We start from the raw sequence: 16,081 nt of genomic DNA on the forward strand, positions 1-16,081 counted from the left end.
AAAGCAGCAAAGTGAAGGAGAAAATTCAAAATCTTCATTTTTTACACTTGCATGTTCTTGTAGACCCAATTTTTGAATTTTTACAAGGGGTAAAAGGATAAAATTTATACTTGAATTTGTAGCCCAATTTCTGTCGAGTAAGCACATACCTCATATGTCTATGTAAATTGTTCGGCGGGCGCAGTAGAGGGCTCAGAAGCGAAGGAGCGACAAGGGGATTTTGGAGAGTACGTTTTTCTGAAATGGTTTTTTTTGGGGGCATGTTGCATTTAGGAAGCCCCTATGGTGCCAAAACAGCAAAAAATTTTGGAAACTAGACCCCTTGAGGAACGTAACAAGGAATTAAGTGAGCCTTAATACCCCACAGGTTTTTCATGACTTTTGCATATGTAAAAAAATAATTTTTCACTAAAATGTGTGTTTCCCCTCAAATTTCACATTTTTGCAAGGGTTAATAGCAGAAAATACCCCCCAAAATTTGTAACCCCATCTCTTCTGAGTATGGAGGTACCCCATAAGTTGACCTGAAGTGCATTACGGGCGAACTACAATGCTCAGAAGAGAAGGAGTCATATTTGGCTTTTTGAGAGCAAATTTTGCTCGGGCTGCCAGGGCAGCAAAAAAAAAAAAAAAACGACCATTTTGGAAACTAGACCCCTCAGGGAACGTAACAAGGGGTTAAGTGAACCTTAATACCCCACAGGTGTTTCACGACTTTTGCATATGTAAAAAAAAATGCTTGGTTTAGCAAAATTTTTACATTTTTAAAAAAGGAAGTAGCAGAAAATACCCCCCAAAATTTGAAGCCCAATTTCTCCCGATTCAGAAAACACCCAATATGGGGATGAAAAGTGCTCTGCTGGCGCACTACAGGTCTCAGAAGAGAAGGAGTCACATTTGGCTTTTTGGAAGCAAATTTTGCTCTGGGGGCATGCCGCATTTAGGAAGCACCTATGGTGCCAGGACAGAAAAAAAAAACCACATGGCATACCATTTTGGAAACTAGACCCCTCGGGGAACGTAACAAGGGGTAAAGTGAACCTTAATACCCCACAGGTGTTTCACGACTTTTGCATATGTAAAAAAAAATATATATTTTTTTACACTAAAATGCTTGTTTTCCCCCAAATTAAATTTTTACAAGGGATAATAGCAGAAAATACCCCCCAAAATTTGTAACCCCATCTCTTCTGAGTATGGAAATACCCAATAAGTGGACGTGAAGTGCAGTGGGGGCGAACTACAATGCTCAGAAGAGAAGGAGCATCATTGAGCTTTTGGAGAGAGAATTTGGCCATGTGCATTTCCAAAGCCCCCCGTGGTGCCAGAACAGTGGACCCCCCCACATGTGACCCCATTTTTAAAACTACACCCCTCACAGAAGGTTATAAGGGGTGCAGGGAGAATTTACACCCCACTGGCATTTGACGGATCTTTGGAACAGTGGGCTGTGCAAATTAAAAATTTAATTTTTCATTTTCACAGACCCCTGTTTCAAAGATCTGTCAGACACCTGTGGGGCGTAAATGCTCACTGTACCCCTTATTACATTCCGTGAGGGGTGTAGTTTCCAAAATGGGGTCACATGTGGGTATTTATTGTTTTGAACTTATGTCAGAACCGCTGTAAAATCAGCCACCCCTGTGCAAATCACGAATTTAGACCTCAAATTTACATGGTGCACTCTCCCTTCTGAGCCTTGTTGTGCATCCCCAGAACACTTTGCGCCCACATATGGGGTATCTCCGTCCTCAGGAGAAATTGCGTTACAAATTTTGGAGGCTTTTTTTCTTTTACCGCTTGTGAAATTTTAAAGTATGGGGCAACACCAGTATGTTAGTGTACAAAAATGTTTTTTTTTTTTTACACTAACATGCTGGTGTAGACCCCAACTTCACCTTTTCATAAGGGGTAAAAGGAGAAAAAGCCCCCCAAAATTTGTTAGGCAATTTCTCCCGAGTACGGCGATACCCCATATGTGGCCCTAAACTGTTGCCTTGAAATACGACAGGGCTCCAAAGTGAGAGCGCCATGTGCATTTGAGGACTAAATTAGGGATTTGCATAGGGGTGGACATAGGGGTATTCTACACCAGTGATTCTCAAACAGGGTGCCTCCAGCTGTTGCTAAACTCCCAGCATGCTTGGACAGTCAATGGCTGTCCGGAAATGCTGGGAGTTTTTGTTTTGCAACAGCTGGAGGCTCCGTTTTGGAAACACTGCTGTAGGATACGTTTTTCATTTTTATTGGGGGGGGGAAGGGGTGGTGGGGGGGGGGGGGGGGCAGTGTACGTGTGTATATGTAGTGCTTTACTCTTTATTTTATGTTAGTGTAGTGTTTTTAGGTTACATTCACACTGACGGCGGATTACACTGAGTCTTCCGCTAGGAGTTTGAGCTGCGGCTGCTGCAGCTCAAACTTGAAGCAGGGAACTCACTGTAATCCGCCGCCAGTGTGAATGTAACCTGTACATTCACATGGGAGGGGGGCGGGGCAAAACTACAACTCCCAGCATGCACTGACAGAACGTGCATGCTGGGAGTTGTAGTTTTGCAACAGCTGGAGGCACACTGGTTGGAAAATACTGAGTTAGGTAATAGAACCTATTACCTAACTCGGTATTTCCCAACCAGTGTGCCTCCAGCTGTTGCAGAACTACAACTCTCAGCATGTACTGATTGCCAAAGGGAATGCTGGGAGATGTAGTTATGCAACAGCTGGAGGCACGCAAGTACAACTCCCAGCATGCCGAGACAGCCATTTGCTGTTCCTGAATGCTGGGAGTTGTAGTTTTGCAAGATTTAGAGGGGTTCAGGCTAGAGATCACTGACAGTGGTCTCTAAACTGTGGCCCTCCAGATGTTGCAAAACTACAAATCTCAGCATGCTAAGACAGCAAACTGCTGTCTGGGCATGCTGGGAGTTGTAGTTTTGTAACATCTGGAGGGCTACAGTTTAGAGACCACTGTCAGTGATCTCTAGCCTGAACCCCTCTAAATCTTGCAAAACTACAACTCCCAGCATGCCAACACAGCAAACAGCTGTCAAGGCATGGTGGGAGTTGTAGTTTTGCAACATCTGGAGGGCCACAGTTTAGAGACCACTCTCTAAACTGTCGCCCTGCAGATGTTGCTAGGCAACAGACTCCCGGACACGCGGCGTCATACTCACCTCCACCGCCGCCGTGATCACAGCCGCCGCCGGGTAAGTAACCGCCGATGCCGCCGCTACTACAAGGTTCCCCCCGCTGTGCCCGGACACCGATGGGTGGGCATAGCGGAGGGGAACCGAACTTTAACCCCCCCGCCCCCAGTCTGCTATTGGTCGGTCGCTCGGCCGATCAATAGCAGGGATAGGAGGGGTGGCAACCCTGCCACCTCACTCCTATCTCTTCAAGGGGGATCGAGGGTGTCTTGGACACCCTCGATCCCCCTTATTTTATCGCGGAGCCGCCGTTGATGGGCAGGGGGAGAGCGCTCCCCCTGCAAACACCATAGATGCCGTGATCAGAACTGATCACGGCATCTATGGGGTTAATGCTGCCGGGACCGGCGCGATCGCGGCCCCGGCAGCTGCGGTGGGACTCCGGCTGTGATTGACAGCTGAGTCCCACCCGCGATCTCCTGCACTGCCCGCGGCAGAGCAGGAGATCGCTTGGACGTATGCATACGTCCATTTGCGCGAACGTGTAATTCGCCTGGACATATGCATACGTCCAATAGCGGGAAGGGGTTAAAAGGTAAAATGAAAGGTGTCATTAAAAGTCACAATTGGTCGAGCAAAAAAAAAGCCCTCATATGGATCTGTGGATGGAAAAATAAATGAGTAATGGCTGTTAGAATGCAAGAAGGAAAATGAAAATGCAAAAATAAAATCGTCTGTGTACTTATTAGCTGCTGAATACTACAGAGGAAATGGTTTTCTTTTTGGAATGCTCTCTGATGACATCACGAGCACAGTGCTCTCTGCTGATGTTATAATAATAATAATAATAATAATAATAATAATAATAAGTCTTTATTTATTGTTGTCCTTAGTGGGATTTGAACCCAAGTCCCCAGCACTGCAAGGCAGCAGTGCTAACCACTAAGCCACCATGCTGCCCTTAGCATACATCTGCTATGCACGGTTGCTAAAATGGACAGAGATGTCAGCAGAGAGTACTGTGCTCGTGATGTCATCAGTGTTCCAAAAATAAAGGAATTTCCCCTGTAGCATTCAGCAGCTAATAAGTACTGGAAGGATTAAGATTTTTTAATAGAAGTAATTTACAAATATGTTTAACTTTCTGCCACCAGTTGATTTAAAAGAAAAAAGGTTTTCACTGGAGTACCCCTTTAACCCCTTCATGACCCAGCCCATTTTCACCTTCATGACCTGGGCATTTTTTGAAAATCTGACCACTGTCACTTTAAACATTAATAACTTTGGAATGCTTTTACTTATCATTCTGATTCCGAGATTGTTTTTTCGTGACATATTCTATTTTATGTTATTGGTAAAATTTCACTGATATTTGTATCCTTTCTTGGTAAAAAATCTAAAAATTTCATGAAAAGTTTGAAAATTTAGCATTTTTCTAACTTTGAAAGTCTCTGCTTGAAAGGAAAATGGATATTCCAAATAAATTACATACTGATTCACATATACAATATGTCTACTTTGTGTTTGCATAAAAAAAATTGACAAGTTTTTACTTTTGGAAGACACCAGAGGGCTTCAAAATTCTGCAGCAATTTTCCAATTTTTCTCAAGATTTTCAAAATCGTAATTTTTCAGGGACCAGTTCAGGTTGGAAGTGGATTTTAAGGGTCTTCATATTAGAAATACCCCATAAATGACCCCATTATAAAAACTGCACCCCCCAAAGTATTCAAAATGACATTCAGTCAGTGTTTTAACCCTTTAGGTGTTTCACAGGAATAGCAGCAAAGTGAAGGAGAAAATTCTAAATCTTCATTTTTTACACTCGCATTTTCTTGTAGACTCAATTTTTGAATTTTTACAAGGGGTAAAAGGAGAGAAATCACCCTAAAATTTGTAACCCAATTTCTCTCGAGTAAGGAAATACCTCATATGTGTATGTAAAGTGTTCGGCGGGCGCAGTAGAGGGCTCAGAAGGGAAGGAGCGACAATGGGATTTGAGAGTGAGTTTTTCTGAAAGGGTTTTTGGGGGGCATGTCCCATTTAGGAAGCCCCTATGGTGCCAGAACAGTGGACCCCCCCCACATGTGACCCCATTTTGGAAACTATACCCCTCATGGAATTTAATAAGGGGTGCAGTGAGCATTTACACCCCACTGGCGTTTGACAGATATTTGAAACAGTGGACTGTGCAAATTAAAAAAATTTTATTTTTCATTTTCACAGACCACTGTTCCAAAAATCTGTCATACACCAGTGGGGTGTAAATGCTCACTGCACCCCTTATTACATTCCGTGAGGGGTGTAGTTTCCAAAATGGGGTCACATATGGATATTTATTGTTTTGCGTTTGTCAGAACTGCTGTAACAATCAGCCACCCCTGTGCAAATCGCCTCAAATGTACATGGCGCACTCTCCCTTCTGGGCCTTGTTGTGCGCCCCCAGAGCACTTTGCGCCCACATATGGGGTATCTCCGTAGTCGGGAGAAATTGCGTTACAAATTTTGGGGGTCTTTTTTCCCTTTTACCTCTTGTGAAAATGAAAAGTATAGGGCAACACCAGCATGTCAGTGTAAAACAATTTTTTTTTTTACACTAACATGCTGGTGTAGACCCCAACTTCACCTTTTCATAAGGGGTTAAAGAAGAAAAAGCCCCCCAAAATTTGTAAGGCAATTTCTCCCGAGTACGGCGATACCCCATATGTGTCCCAAAACTGTTGCCCTGAAATACGACAGGGCTCCAAAGTGAGAGAGCGCCATGCGCATTTGAGGCCTGAATTAGGGATTTGAATAGGGGTATTCTATGCCAATGATTCCCAAACAGGGTGCCTCCAGCTGTTGCAAAACTCCCAGCATGCCTGGACAGTCAATGGCTGTCCGGCAATACTGGGAGTTATTATTTTGCAACAGCTGGAGGCTCCGTTTTGGAAACAGTAGCGTACCAGACGTTTTTCATTTTTTGGGGGGAGGGGGGCTGTGTAGGGGTATGTGTATATGTAGTGTTTTTTACTTTTTATTTTAGGTTAGTGTTAGTGTAGTGTAGTGTTTTTAGGGTACAGTCACATGGGCAGAGGTTCACAGCAAGTTTGCCGCTGGAAGTTTGAGCTGCAGCGCAAAATTTGCGCCATCTCAAACTTGCAGTACTCACTGTAAACCTCCGCCCATGTGAGTGTACCCTGTACATTCACATTGGGGGGGGGGGCAAACATCCAGCTGTTGCAAACTCCGAGCATGCCCTTTGGCTGTCCGTGCATGCTGGGAGTTGTAGTTTTGCAACAGCTGGAGGAACGCTGGTTTGGAAACACTAAGTTAAGTAATAAACTTTCAAGTGTTTTGCAACCAAACTTAGTGTTTCCAAACCAGTGTGCCTCCAGCTGTTGCAAAACTACAACTCCCAGCATGAATGGTCTGTCAGTGCATGCTGGGAGTTATAGTTTTGCAACAATTGCAACAGCTGGAGGCACTGAGGTACGAAACGGACAATGTTTCCCAACTAGTGTGCCTCCAGTTGTTGCAAAACTACAACTCCCAGCATGCCCAGACATGCTGGAAGTTGTAGTTCGGCAATATCTGAAGGATCAGATGTTGCCAAACTACAACTTCCAGCATGCTTGGGCAGTCTGGGCATGCTGGGAGTTGTAGTTTTGCAACTTCTGGAGGTCCACAGTTTGGAGACCACTGTATAATGGTCTCCAATCTGTGCTCTTCCAGATGTTAGAGAACTACAACTCCCAGCATGCTGAGATTTGTAGTTTTGCAACATCTGGAAGAGCACAGATTGGAGACCATTATACAGTGGTCTCCAAACTGTGGACCTCCAGATGTTGCAAAACTGCAACTCCCAGCATGCCCAGAAAGCCAAAGGCTGTCTGGGCATGCTGGGAGTTGCAGTTTTGAAACTCCCAGAGGCAGCAGTGAGATCGCTTTACGGCGATCTCACTGCTGCCAATGAAGATGCCGCACTGCTGCCGGAAACTCACCTCCGGGACGCAGCGCAGCCGGGACCGCATGGAGGACGCCGGGACCGCCGGGACCGCTCGGGACACCGCTCGGACGGGTAAGTGATGCCGGGGGACGGGTCAGGGACACTTAGCAGAGCGGTGAAAATACTTAGCAGCGCGGTGTGTGAGTCCCGATCACGGGGATCGGGACTCACACACACCGCGCTGCTAAGTATTTTCATAGCGAAACGCTGCTATCAGCTAGTCAGATTTGACCAGCTGATAGCAGCAATCGCTGGGGGGGGGGGGGGGATGAAACCCCCCGTGGTCGCACGGTAAGATGGCTGGCTATCAGTGATAGCCACCATCTTACCGGGCGCTGCGGGGTGCCGCGAGTAGCGGCAGTAATGTTCATGACGTACCTGTATGTCATGGGTCGGGAACACCTTGCCACCCATGACGTATGTCATAGGTCGGGAAGGGGTTAAGGCCAAAATGGGCTTTGTCCTTAAAGGGCTACTCCGGTGGAAAAACTATTTTTTTTTATTCAACTGGTGCAACAAAGTTAAACAGATCTGTAAATGACTTCTATTTAAAAATCTTACTCCTTCCAGTACTACTTAGTTGCTGTATGCTCCACATGAAGTTGTATTTCTTTCTGGAATTCTTTTCAGTCTGACCACAGTGCTCTCTGCTGACACCTCTGTCAGTAACACGAACTGTCCAAACAGAGGCGTCAGAGAGCACTGTGGTCAGACTGAAAAGAATCCCAGAAAGAAATACAACTTCCTGTGGAGCATACAGCAGCTAACGCTGGAAGGATTAAGATTTTAAAATAAAAGTAATTCACAAATCTGTTTAACTTTCTGGCACCAGTTGATTTAAAAAAAAACAAAAAAAAAATGGTTTTCCATTGGAATACCCCTTTAACCCCTTGGAGACATAGCCCATTTTGACCTTAAGGACAAGGCCAATTTTCTTTTTTTCACTCTTTAAATTTTGCACCTACAGACCCATATTAAAAAGGTATCACCAATTGTACTTTGTAATGACATGAATTATTTTATAACTAGATCTGTGGAGAAAAAAAAAACACTTATTTGTGGGGTGAAATAAAAAATAAATAAATAAAATAAAAAACACGAAGCTGGGGCGTACCTGTACGCCATTGGTCCCCAACAAGGGGCTAAAAGAAAAATTTTAGATGCTAGCATGGAAACAAGTTAACAGCAGCCTAACCTTGTAATTTAATTTTTTTAATACAAAATCAGTTACCTCTGAATACAGTTCATTCGACTCTGTAATGTTTCCGGTGCATGCTGAATAAGCCATATTACAGCAACTTGTGGGTACAGTGTTATTGCCAGAGTATTTATACCATGGTGTCATCTCCCAGTCAGAGTAGTTTTGAAGGCCACAGCAGTGAAGCTTAAAATCACAAAAGAATAAAAACATTATTTTAATACATTGTAAATTCTTACTTTTATTGGATTTACATTTTTATTATAATTAAAACAGTTTCACAATTGTTTTTAAAATGGCTACTCATTACAACAAAGGTTTGATGTGTCAGATGTGTTTCATCACTCGTGCATTCTCCTCTGCGAACGAGAGTCTCCTAATGTAAGTCTATGAGAATGTGTCACTTAGAGTGGGGAGAGAAGCGCACGGTAGCTTCTTTGACAGGTACATTTTAGCTCCATTTACAAATTCCATGTTTTACAATATTTTGCACAATTTTCAATAGTAACAGACTAACCTTAAAACTCATGCACCTAGTACCAATTTTAAACACTGTGCAGATACATAAGAAGGTGTTTTTGAATGCCAGCACAGTTTGTGGCCTCAACACAATTGCTATGTGTGGCCTTATAGGGGTGCTCCGGGCAACCTAACATAAGTATCAGATCGCTTGGAGTCCCAGCGATCTCCTGTATAGGGCCTGGCTACTTGCAAGTCCCTAGAGCACACCTAGAAACACATTGCTCTGTGCTAAATAAATGTTTTTATCATTTTCTATCATGGTCTGCAAACTGTTAATGTTAAACGGCGGTAAGTGCTGCACCCGCTTCTTATGAGGTCCTCAGAATCCTTTCCAATTGCTTTAGGCTTGTCTAACTAGCAGCTAAAATGTAGGAAATTTGTAAAGACTATTTAAAAAGCAGCTTCATTTTGCATTCAGCTTTTAAAAGCAGAAAAAAATAAAAAGGAAGAAAATACATTTGTAATAAACATTGTTTAAAAATGTGTATATTTTTGGGTGACAAAATGATGTCCCTGCAACTATTGACTGTGTGTCTCTGTGCGGAAATAAATACACAAAGTGTTGCTAGGACTGTTGGGAGCATGTCATAGAGCCTTGAAGAACAGAGCCCTGCTTCTCCTCAGAGCACAGAGCCCTTCTTGTCCACCCACACTTTCTGTATTTTTTTTCTCTGCACAGAGACACAGGCAATAGCTGCAGGGACAAGACAGAAATTTTTTTTACCCCAAAATACACACATTTTTAACCAATGTATATTACAAATATACACATGTTTTTATCTGCATTATATCAGAAGGTTTTGCAAAAGAAGTTACACTTTAAATAATAAAAGCAATCTGTATGTGGTCTTAGGCTGTGTTAAAGTAAACCAGCAAGCATTTTTAAGTAAAGTCAGAGTTTATCATTTTATCTTCAGACACAAAGATGATCATGTCAAAAGATGACAAGGAAGCCGGTCTCCTTACACAGCTGACACTACCGGGTCCTGTTGGATCCCATTCACTTGAATAGGGTACTTTGGGTGTCTGGTATTAAAGAGGTGTTCCAGGCAAAAACTTTTTTTTATATATCAACTGGCTCCGGAAAGTTAAACAGATTTGTAAATTACTTCTATTAAAAAATCTCAATGCTTTCTGATGACTCACGTCCTGGGAGCTGTCCAGCTCCTATGGGGATATTCTCCCATCATGCAAGGGATATTCTCTCATCATGCACAGCTCCCGTGACATCATCATTGAGCAGTTAGACAGAAAACTTCAGAAGCTAATAACTATTAGAAGGATTAAGATTTTTTAATAGAAGTAATTTACAAATCTGTTTAACTTTCCGGAGCCAGTTGATATATATAAAAAAAAGTTTTTGCCTGGAATACCCCTTTAAATTATATAATGGCGTTAAGAAGAGGAAAAAAAAAAAAGGACAAGCAGTATTTTTTTTCTCCAATCAAGTCTAGTTCCTTAAACGGGTTGAGCAATGCAAAACAGGCTTTGTTTGGCAACGTTTTTGGTCAGTTGGCCACACACAGTACCTAGATCCTTATTTTTGCCATTTTTTTTTTTATTTATACTAAAACCGGGAGTGAATTCAAAACACAGAAAGAAAGTCTTTACATAACACTTTTTTTTATTTATTATTTTCAGTCCTGTTTTTGGCAACAGTTTTAGAAAATAGCCAGTGTGTTACATCCAATTAGTGATGTGCAAAAGTTACTGTACCTCTTTTTGAATTTTATTGACAAACATTCCGCTACCATTATACTGTTGAAAGGCATTCTGCATAGGCGTCAATTCATAGTCTAGCTAGAAGATAATACAAAAAACAAAGTTTACTAATCTGCAATGCCTCTATATTGTTCAGAGAGTTCTGACTGACATTATGAAGCTAAGCTTTATTGTGAAGGGTCATAGAATATTATTTTCAGTAGCATTTGCTGCGTACTTAATTTTGGACCTTCGTCCTCACCACTCTTACTGTGCTGTATGGCTACATGCACCAACAGAACATTTTGAAAAGAGTGTTTGTAGCCAATAAATATTCTGCCCTATTTGAGGGTCTCATATTGCAGTAACAGGTGTGTGTGTAATGTAAAATCATTGGTTTACATGAGTTTATGGCAAGCTATGCTTTCATTATGAAAATGCAAGAACCTAAGTTTAGACTTAGATGATTATCCAAAACTTCCCATTACAGCGAGAAAACCATGCAAATTATTTGTCAAAGTTGTCTTAAGACGTTAAAAAGGTAGAGGTCTACAATGTTGATCATGTACACTCCTAAAATAAATGTATTTGAAAAACATCAACATATATTTATATATAAGACATTTATCTTTACCAAAAGACTGATCCATGCATCACTAAGAGTACATGAAATGTGTACTTAATATTTATAATATTATAAGTACTATATAATATATAGAAGGAAAAAAAAAATGTACTCACCCAGTGTATACAGACATATGCCAACACCACTCCGGAGGTCAATAGGCATAGCAAAACAACAATAAAATACATGAACTGAAATACACAAATCACATCAAACAAAATGACATGTGCCATATGTATCTTTATAACTATCGCATATCTTACAACAGGGTTAAAGGTGTACTCCCATATTGTAACTTTATGGCATATAGTGTTGTTAGGATAGGCCTTCACTTTATATTATGAGTAATCCTTTAACATATGATAAAGAGAAAAAAATAAATGATCAAAAACACTTCATACTTACAGTTCCTTGCTGACAGCGAGAACCTCGATTTGAAATTTTGAATCCCAATAGACCATTAAGAACAAGCAAGACAGCGCCTGTTACAGCAAAACCACTGGGTAAAAGTATGTGGAAGCCAACAAAGAAAGGCTTGTATCTCTTATAAAGTATTATTAAGAAGTATCCAGCAAATATCAAGGCAGCAGCAGAAACCTAGAGAGTTAAAATAAAGCACAGTTATGATCAGCTTGCATCTACAACCGTTCCTCCCGATGCTGCTCTGCTATCTGCTTCTTAGGCTCGGAACGTCACACTGCAGTCAGCGTATCGCCGGCTGCAGCAATGTCCCGCCTCGGCCGGTGATAGGCTGAGCGCACTGTCATGTAAGGAGCCCGGGCAGCAGGGAGAAGGCGAGGGCCGAGCTCCTTACATGAACTCAGCCTATCACTGGCCGAGATGGGACATCGCTGTGGCCGGTGATACGCTGACTGCAGTGTGACGTTGGAAAAAGTGTAGTCTTGTCAAGTGTAGCTTTTTGCTAAAAAATTGTGCCTACTTAAAATTATATATACATATATGTGTGTGTGTTATATATAATTCTGCCCACTGTCTTTAATACTGCACGCAATACTCCAAGTGAGCTCTCACCAGTGCTTTATACAATGGCATGAGAACTTCCTGCTTACTACTGCAAAAGGTATATTCACACGGCGGAGTTTGTGCTGAATGTCCGCAAGAAAAATTCCACTGCAGCAGGGTCACAATGATTTCACTGTTCACACAGAAGAATTTCCGTGCCAGATGTTTCTGTAGCGGAAATTCTGATTTCGGCATCCAAATAAAGAATAGAGGCGTCTATTCATTCTGCAGACTCCACAAGGAAAAGCATTGCCGTCTATGAAATGGCACATTGCCGGATCGAGCAAGTGTGTAGAATGTACGCACTCTTCTCTTAGCTACAGTAGTTCTAGAGATCGGTTGTGGACTGAACACTCCAAGGCCCCAAGCCACCAAAGATATTCACAGGTCTCTACAACATGACAAAGTTTTTAAAAAAAGACAGTGGCAATTAAAAATGGGTTAGCCAGGAAAAAAACTTTTTTATATATCAACTGGCTCCAGAAAGTTAAACAGATTTGTAAATTACTTCTATTAAAAATTCTTAATCCTTTCAGTACTTATGAGCCGATGAAGTTGAGTTGTTCTTTTCTGTCTAAGTGCTCTCTGACGACACGTGTCTTGGGAACCGCCCAGTTTAGAAGCAAATCTCCATAGCAAACCTCTTCTACTCTGTGCAGTTCCTGAGACAACCAGAGATGTCAGCAGAGAGCACTGTTGCCACACAGAAAACAACAACTCAACTTCAGCAGCTGATAATTATTGAAAGGATTAAGATTTTTTTATAGATGTAATTTACAAATCCGTTTAACTTTCTGGAGCCAGTTGATATAAAAAAAAAAAAGTTTTTTCCTGGATGACCCCTTTAACTCTTCTGACATATTTACCCTTATATCCCTTCCCTCAGTTAATGAAGTTAGGACTGCATCACATATTCTAGGCTCTGCCCCTGGGTTTTTATGGCCCAGGTACATTAACTTATCCACATTAAATGTTGGGTGCCAGAGTTCTGACCATTTTCTAGTGTAGACCATGCTTTAACTACAAACCAAGCAACATGTAGTTTTAGTGGGAAACAGTGCAGTTTTGGAATTCTCACTTATGCAGGCAAAACATGCAAAAAAGAACTAACCTAACAGAAGCCTTGAAAATAAGATCCTTTTATAGACAGTTGAAATGACAACTGGTTGACCTGCACTAAACCCAATACATGGGGTTATAGTGCAGATGAACTGGATTGAAATGATGCATCACTCACTCAGATCAGCGCCCCCATTCCAGAAAAAGACCTGGTATTAGCCCATGTTGCTAATATGGAAATAGGCTGCTTTTCGCGATGCATTATTCACCACCCCTCGCCGGGTAATGATCGGAAAGGGATGACTAATGAAATTGCACATCAGGCACATCGCCCTGGGGGGGTCCGGATCATGGCTTTCCTGGCCAATCAGGTCCCTGGTGAACTGATGGCCTGGAAAATAAGGGTAGTTGGTCCTGTACCAATTACCCTTGAGTATAGGAGTGAGGTGGCAGGGGTGCCACAGCTCCTATCTCTGCAAATGGTTGGGTGGGACCGACTGAACAATCACAGATCAGGGGGCTGTATGGGCATCCTGGGAGTTGTAGTTTTGCATTATCTAGAGGACCACAGTTTGGAGACCACTGGTCTAAATGACCCATTAGTCTGCTGCTGCCTGCCCCTAGCTTTTTGTGGGGTGCAGATTTTTTTTCCTCTTCTTTTTGCACTTTTGGGAGGTGGAGGCATTTGCAGTCTGTTCTGTGATGTGTCGCCAGACCGTACGACCGTACACCATGTGCAGATTCCATAGTGTGAACATAGCCCCAGTGAATCCAATGGCCTTCTGGCTGCCCTTGCGCCGGTCACAGAAATAAACACCACCTATAGAGAAGGTGTGTATTTTTGTGAATTTACCAGTCGCAATTCCGCCCTAAAGTCGCATGTGAGGTGGATGCGCCGCCCGCACGCTTCCTCCATGCAAGACCCTTAGGCTATGTTCACATGGTGGAATGTCAGCACTCCACCGACAGAACGCTAGGACCTCTCATAAATGTGCCATCTCATAGATAGCAATGCATTTCTGTGCGGACTCTGGAATACTGCGCTAGAAACATCTGGTAAGGAAATGTTGCCATGTGCACAGTGCAGCAGAATCCCATTAAAATCAATAGACTCTGCTGCTGCAGAATCTCCGTTGTGTGAACATGGCCTCTATCTCTGTAAGGATCAGCCACTCCTGTGAAAATCACTAATTTAGGCCTCAAATACACATGGAGCTCTCACTCATGTCACGAAAAAAATCTGAATGGTAGGTAAAAGCATCTCACTTATTAACCCCTTATGGACCCAGCCAATTTTCACTGTAGGACCCGGCCATTTTTTGCAATTCTGACCACTGTCACTTTAAACATTAATAACTCTGGGATGCTTTTACCTTTCATTCTGATTCAGAGACTGTTTTTTCGTGACATATTCTACTTTATGTTAGTGGTAAAATTTTGTCGATACTTGCATCATTTCAAATTCCCAAATTTGATTAAAAAAATTGAAAATTTTGCATTTTTTTTTTTTACTTTGAAACTCTCTGCTAATAAGGAAAATGAATATTCCAAATAAATGATATATTGATTCAAATATACAACATGTCTACTTTATGATTCCATCATAAAGTTTACATGTTTTTACTTTTGGAAGACATCAGAGGGCTTCCACTGTCACTTTAAACATTAATAACTCTGGAATGCTTTTAGTTATCAATCTGATTCCGAGATTGTTTTTTCGTGACATATTCTACTTTAACATAGTGGTAAAAAAATGTTGTAACTTGCATCCGTTCTTGGTGAAAAATTTGAAAATTTTATGAAAAATTTGAAAATTTTGCATTTTTCTAACTTTGAAGCTCTCGGTTTGTAAGGAAAATGGATATTCAAAATATTTTAATTTTTTTTCACATATACAATAGGTCTACTTTATGTTTGCATCATAAAATTGACAAGTTTTTACTTTTGGAAGACACCAGAGGGCTTCAAAGTTCAGCAGCAATTTTCCAATTTTTCACAAAATTGTCCAAATTGAAATTTTTCAAGGACCAGTTCAGTTTTAACCCGATAACGACCACCGACGAGTATAGACGTCCAGGTTGGCGGCCGTTCCCGCACCTGGACGTCTATACTCGTCCATTATTCTCGTGGGTGCACGAAGTAAACTTCGGTCCCGGCAGTTTTAACCCTTACAGCCACGGTCGGAAGTGACCGTGGGCTGTAAGTGTTATGACAGAGGGAGGGAGCTCCCTCTGTCACTCCTGCAGCACCCCGCATCGCGATCGCGGGGTGCTGTGTGTGTCCGCGGCTGGCCTGGACCTGCCGCACTGCCGGGAGTGAAGTTCACTACACTCCTGACAGTTTAACCCTTACAGCCGCGGTCAGAAGTGACCACGCACTGTAAGGAGTTCTGACAGAGGGAGGGGGCTCCCTCTGTCTCTCCTGCAGCACCCCGGAGCATCGCTGGGTGCTGCTGCATACCTGGGCAGCCGGGGGTCCTACAAAGACCCCCAGGTCTGCCCTGGGTATTGCCTTAAAGGACGTGCCAGAGGCACGTCCTAATATGCTGCCTGCTAGTGAAAACTGGCAGGCAGCATATAACTGCAATGGTTTGGAATACTAAGTATAGGTAAATAATAAATTAAAAAAAAAAAAAAAAAAATTATATATTTTATATATATATATATATATATATATATATATATATATATATATATATATAAAATACATTTATTAAATGAATCTAATATGCTGCGGATGTCCACCATGTGATCCTACACATTATGCAGCAGTCACGGTAATGAGCTCCCTGCTGCGGCTGGGTAGCTTTGTGTGTCCACTCA

At 42.1% G+C, this 16,081-nt stretch overlaps 1 protein-coding gene across 4 annotated transcripts in view; it reads right to left on the reverse strand.

The window, feature by feature from the left end:
- LOC130368131 (tetraspanin-3-like) overlaps positions 1 to 16,081 on the reverse strand; it is a 71,832-nt gene that overhangs the window by 38,167 nt on the left and 17,584 nt on the right. For 2 of the 4 annotated variants that reach the window (XM_056571494.1, XM_056571467.1), the window contains exons 2-5: positions 11,583 to 11,774; positions 11,294 to 11,368; positions 10,568 to 10,651; positions 8,363 to 8,515 (exon numbers count right to left, since the gene is read on the reverse strand). In XM_056571494.1, coding sequence (XP_056427469.1) covers positions 8,363 to 8,515; positions 10,568 to 10,651; positions 11,294 to 11,368; positions 11,583 to 11,774 — 504 coding nt within the window. The remainder of the gene's footprint in view (positions 1 to 8,362; positions 8,516 to 10,567; positions 10,652 to 11,293; positions 11,369 to 11,582; positions 11,775 to 16,081) is intronic. The other 2 variants (XM_056571478.1, XM_056571487.1) reach the window with 2 other exon arrangements.

This window comes from Hyla sarda, chromosome 1 (assembly GCF_029499605.1).
Source record: "Hyla sarda isolate aHylSar1 chromosome 1, aHylSar1.hap1, whole genome shotgun sequence".
NCBI classification, from domain to species: Eukaryota; Metazoa; Chordata; class Amphibia; order Anura; family Hylidae; genus Hyla; species Hyla sarda.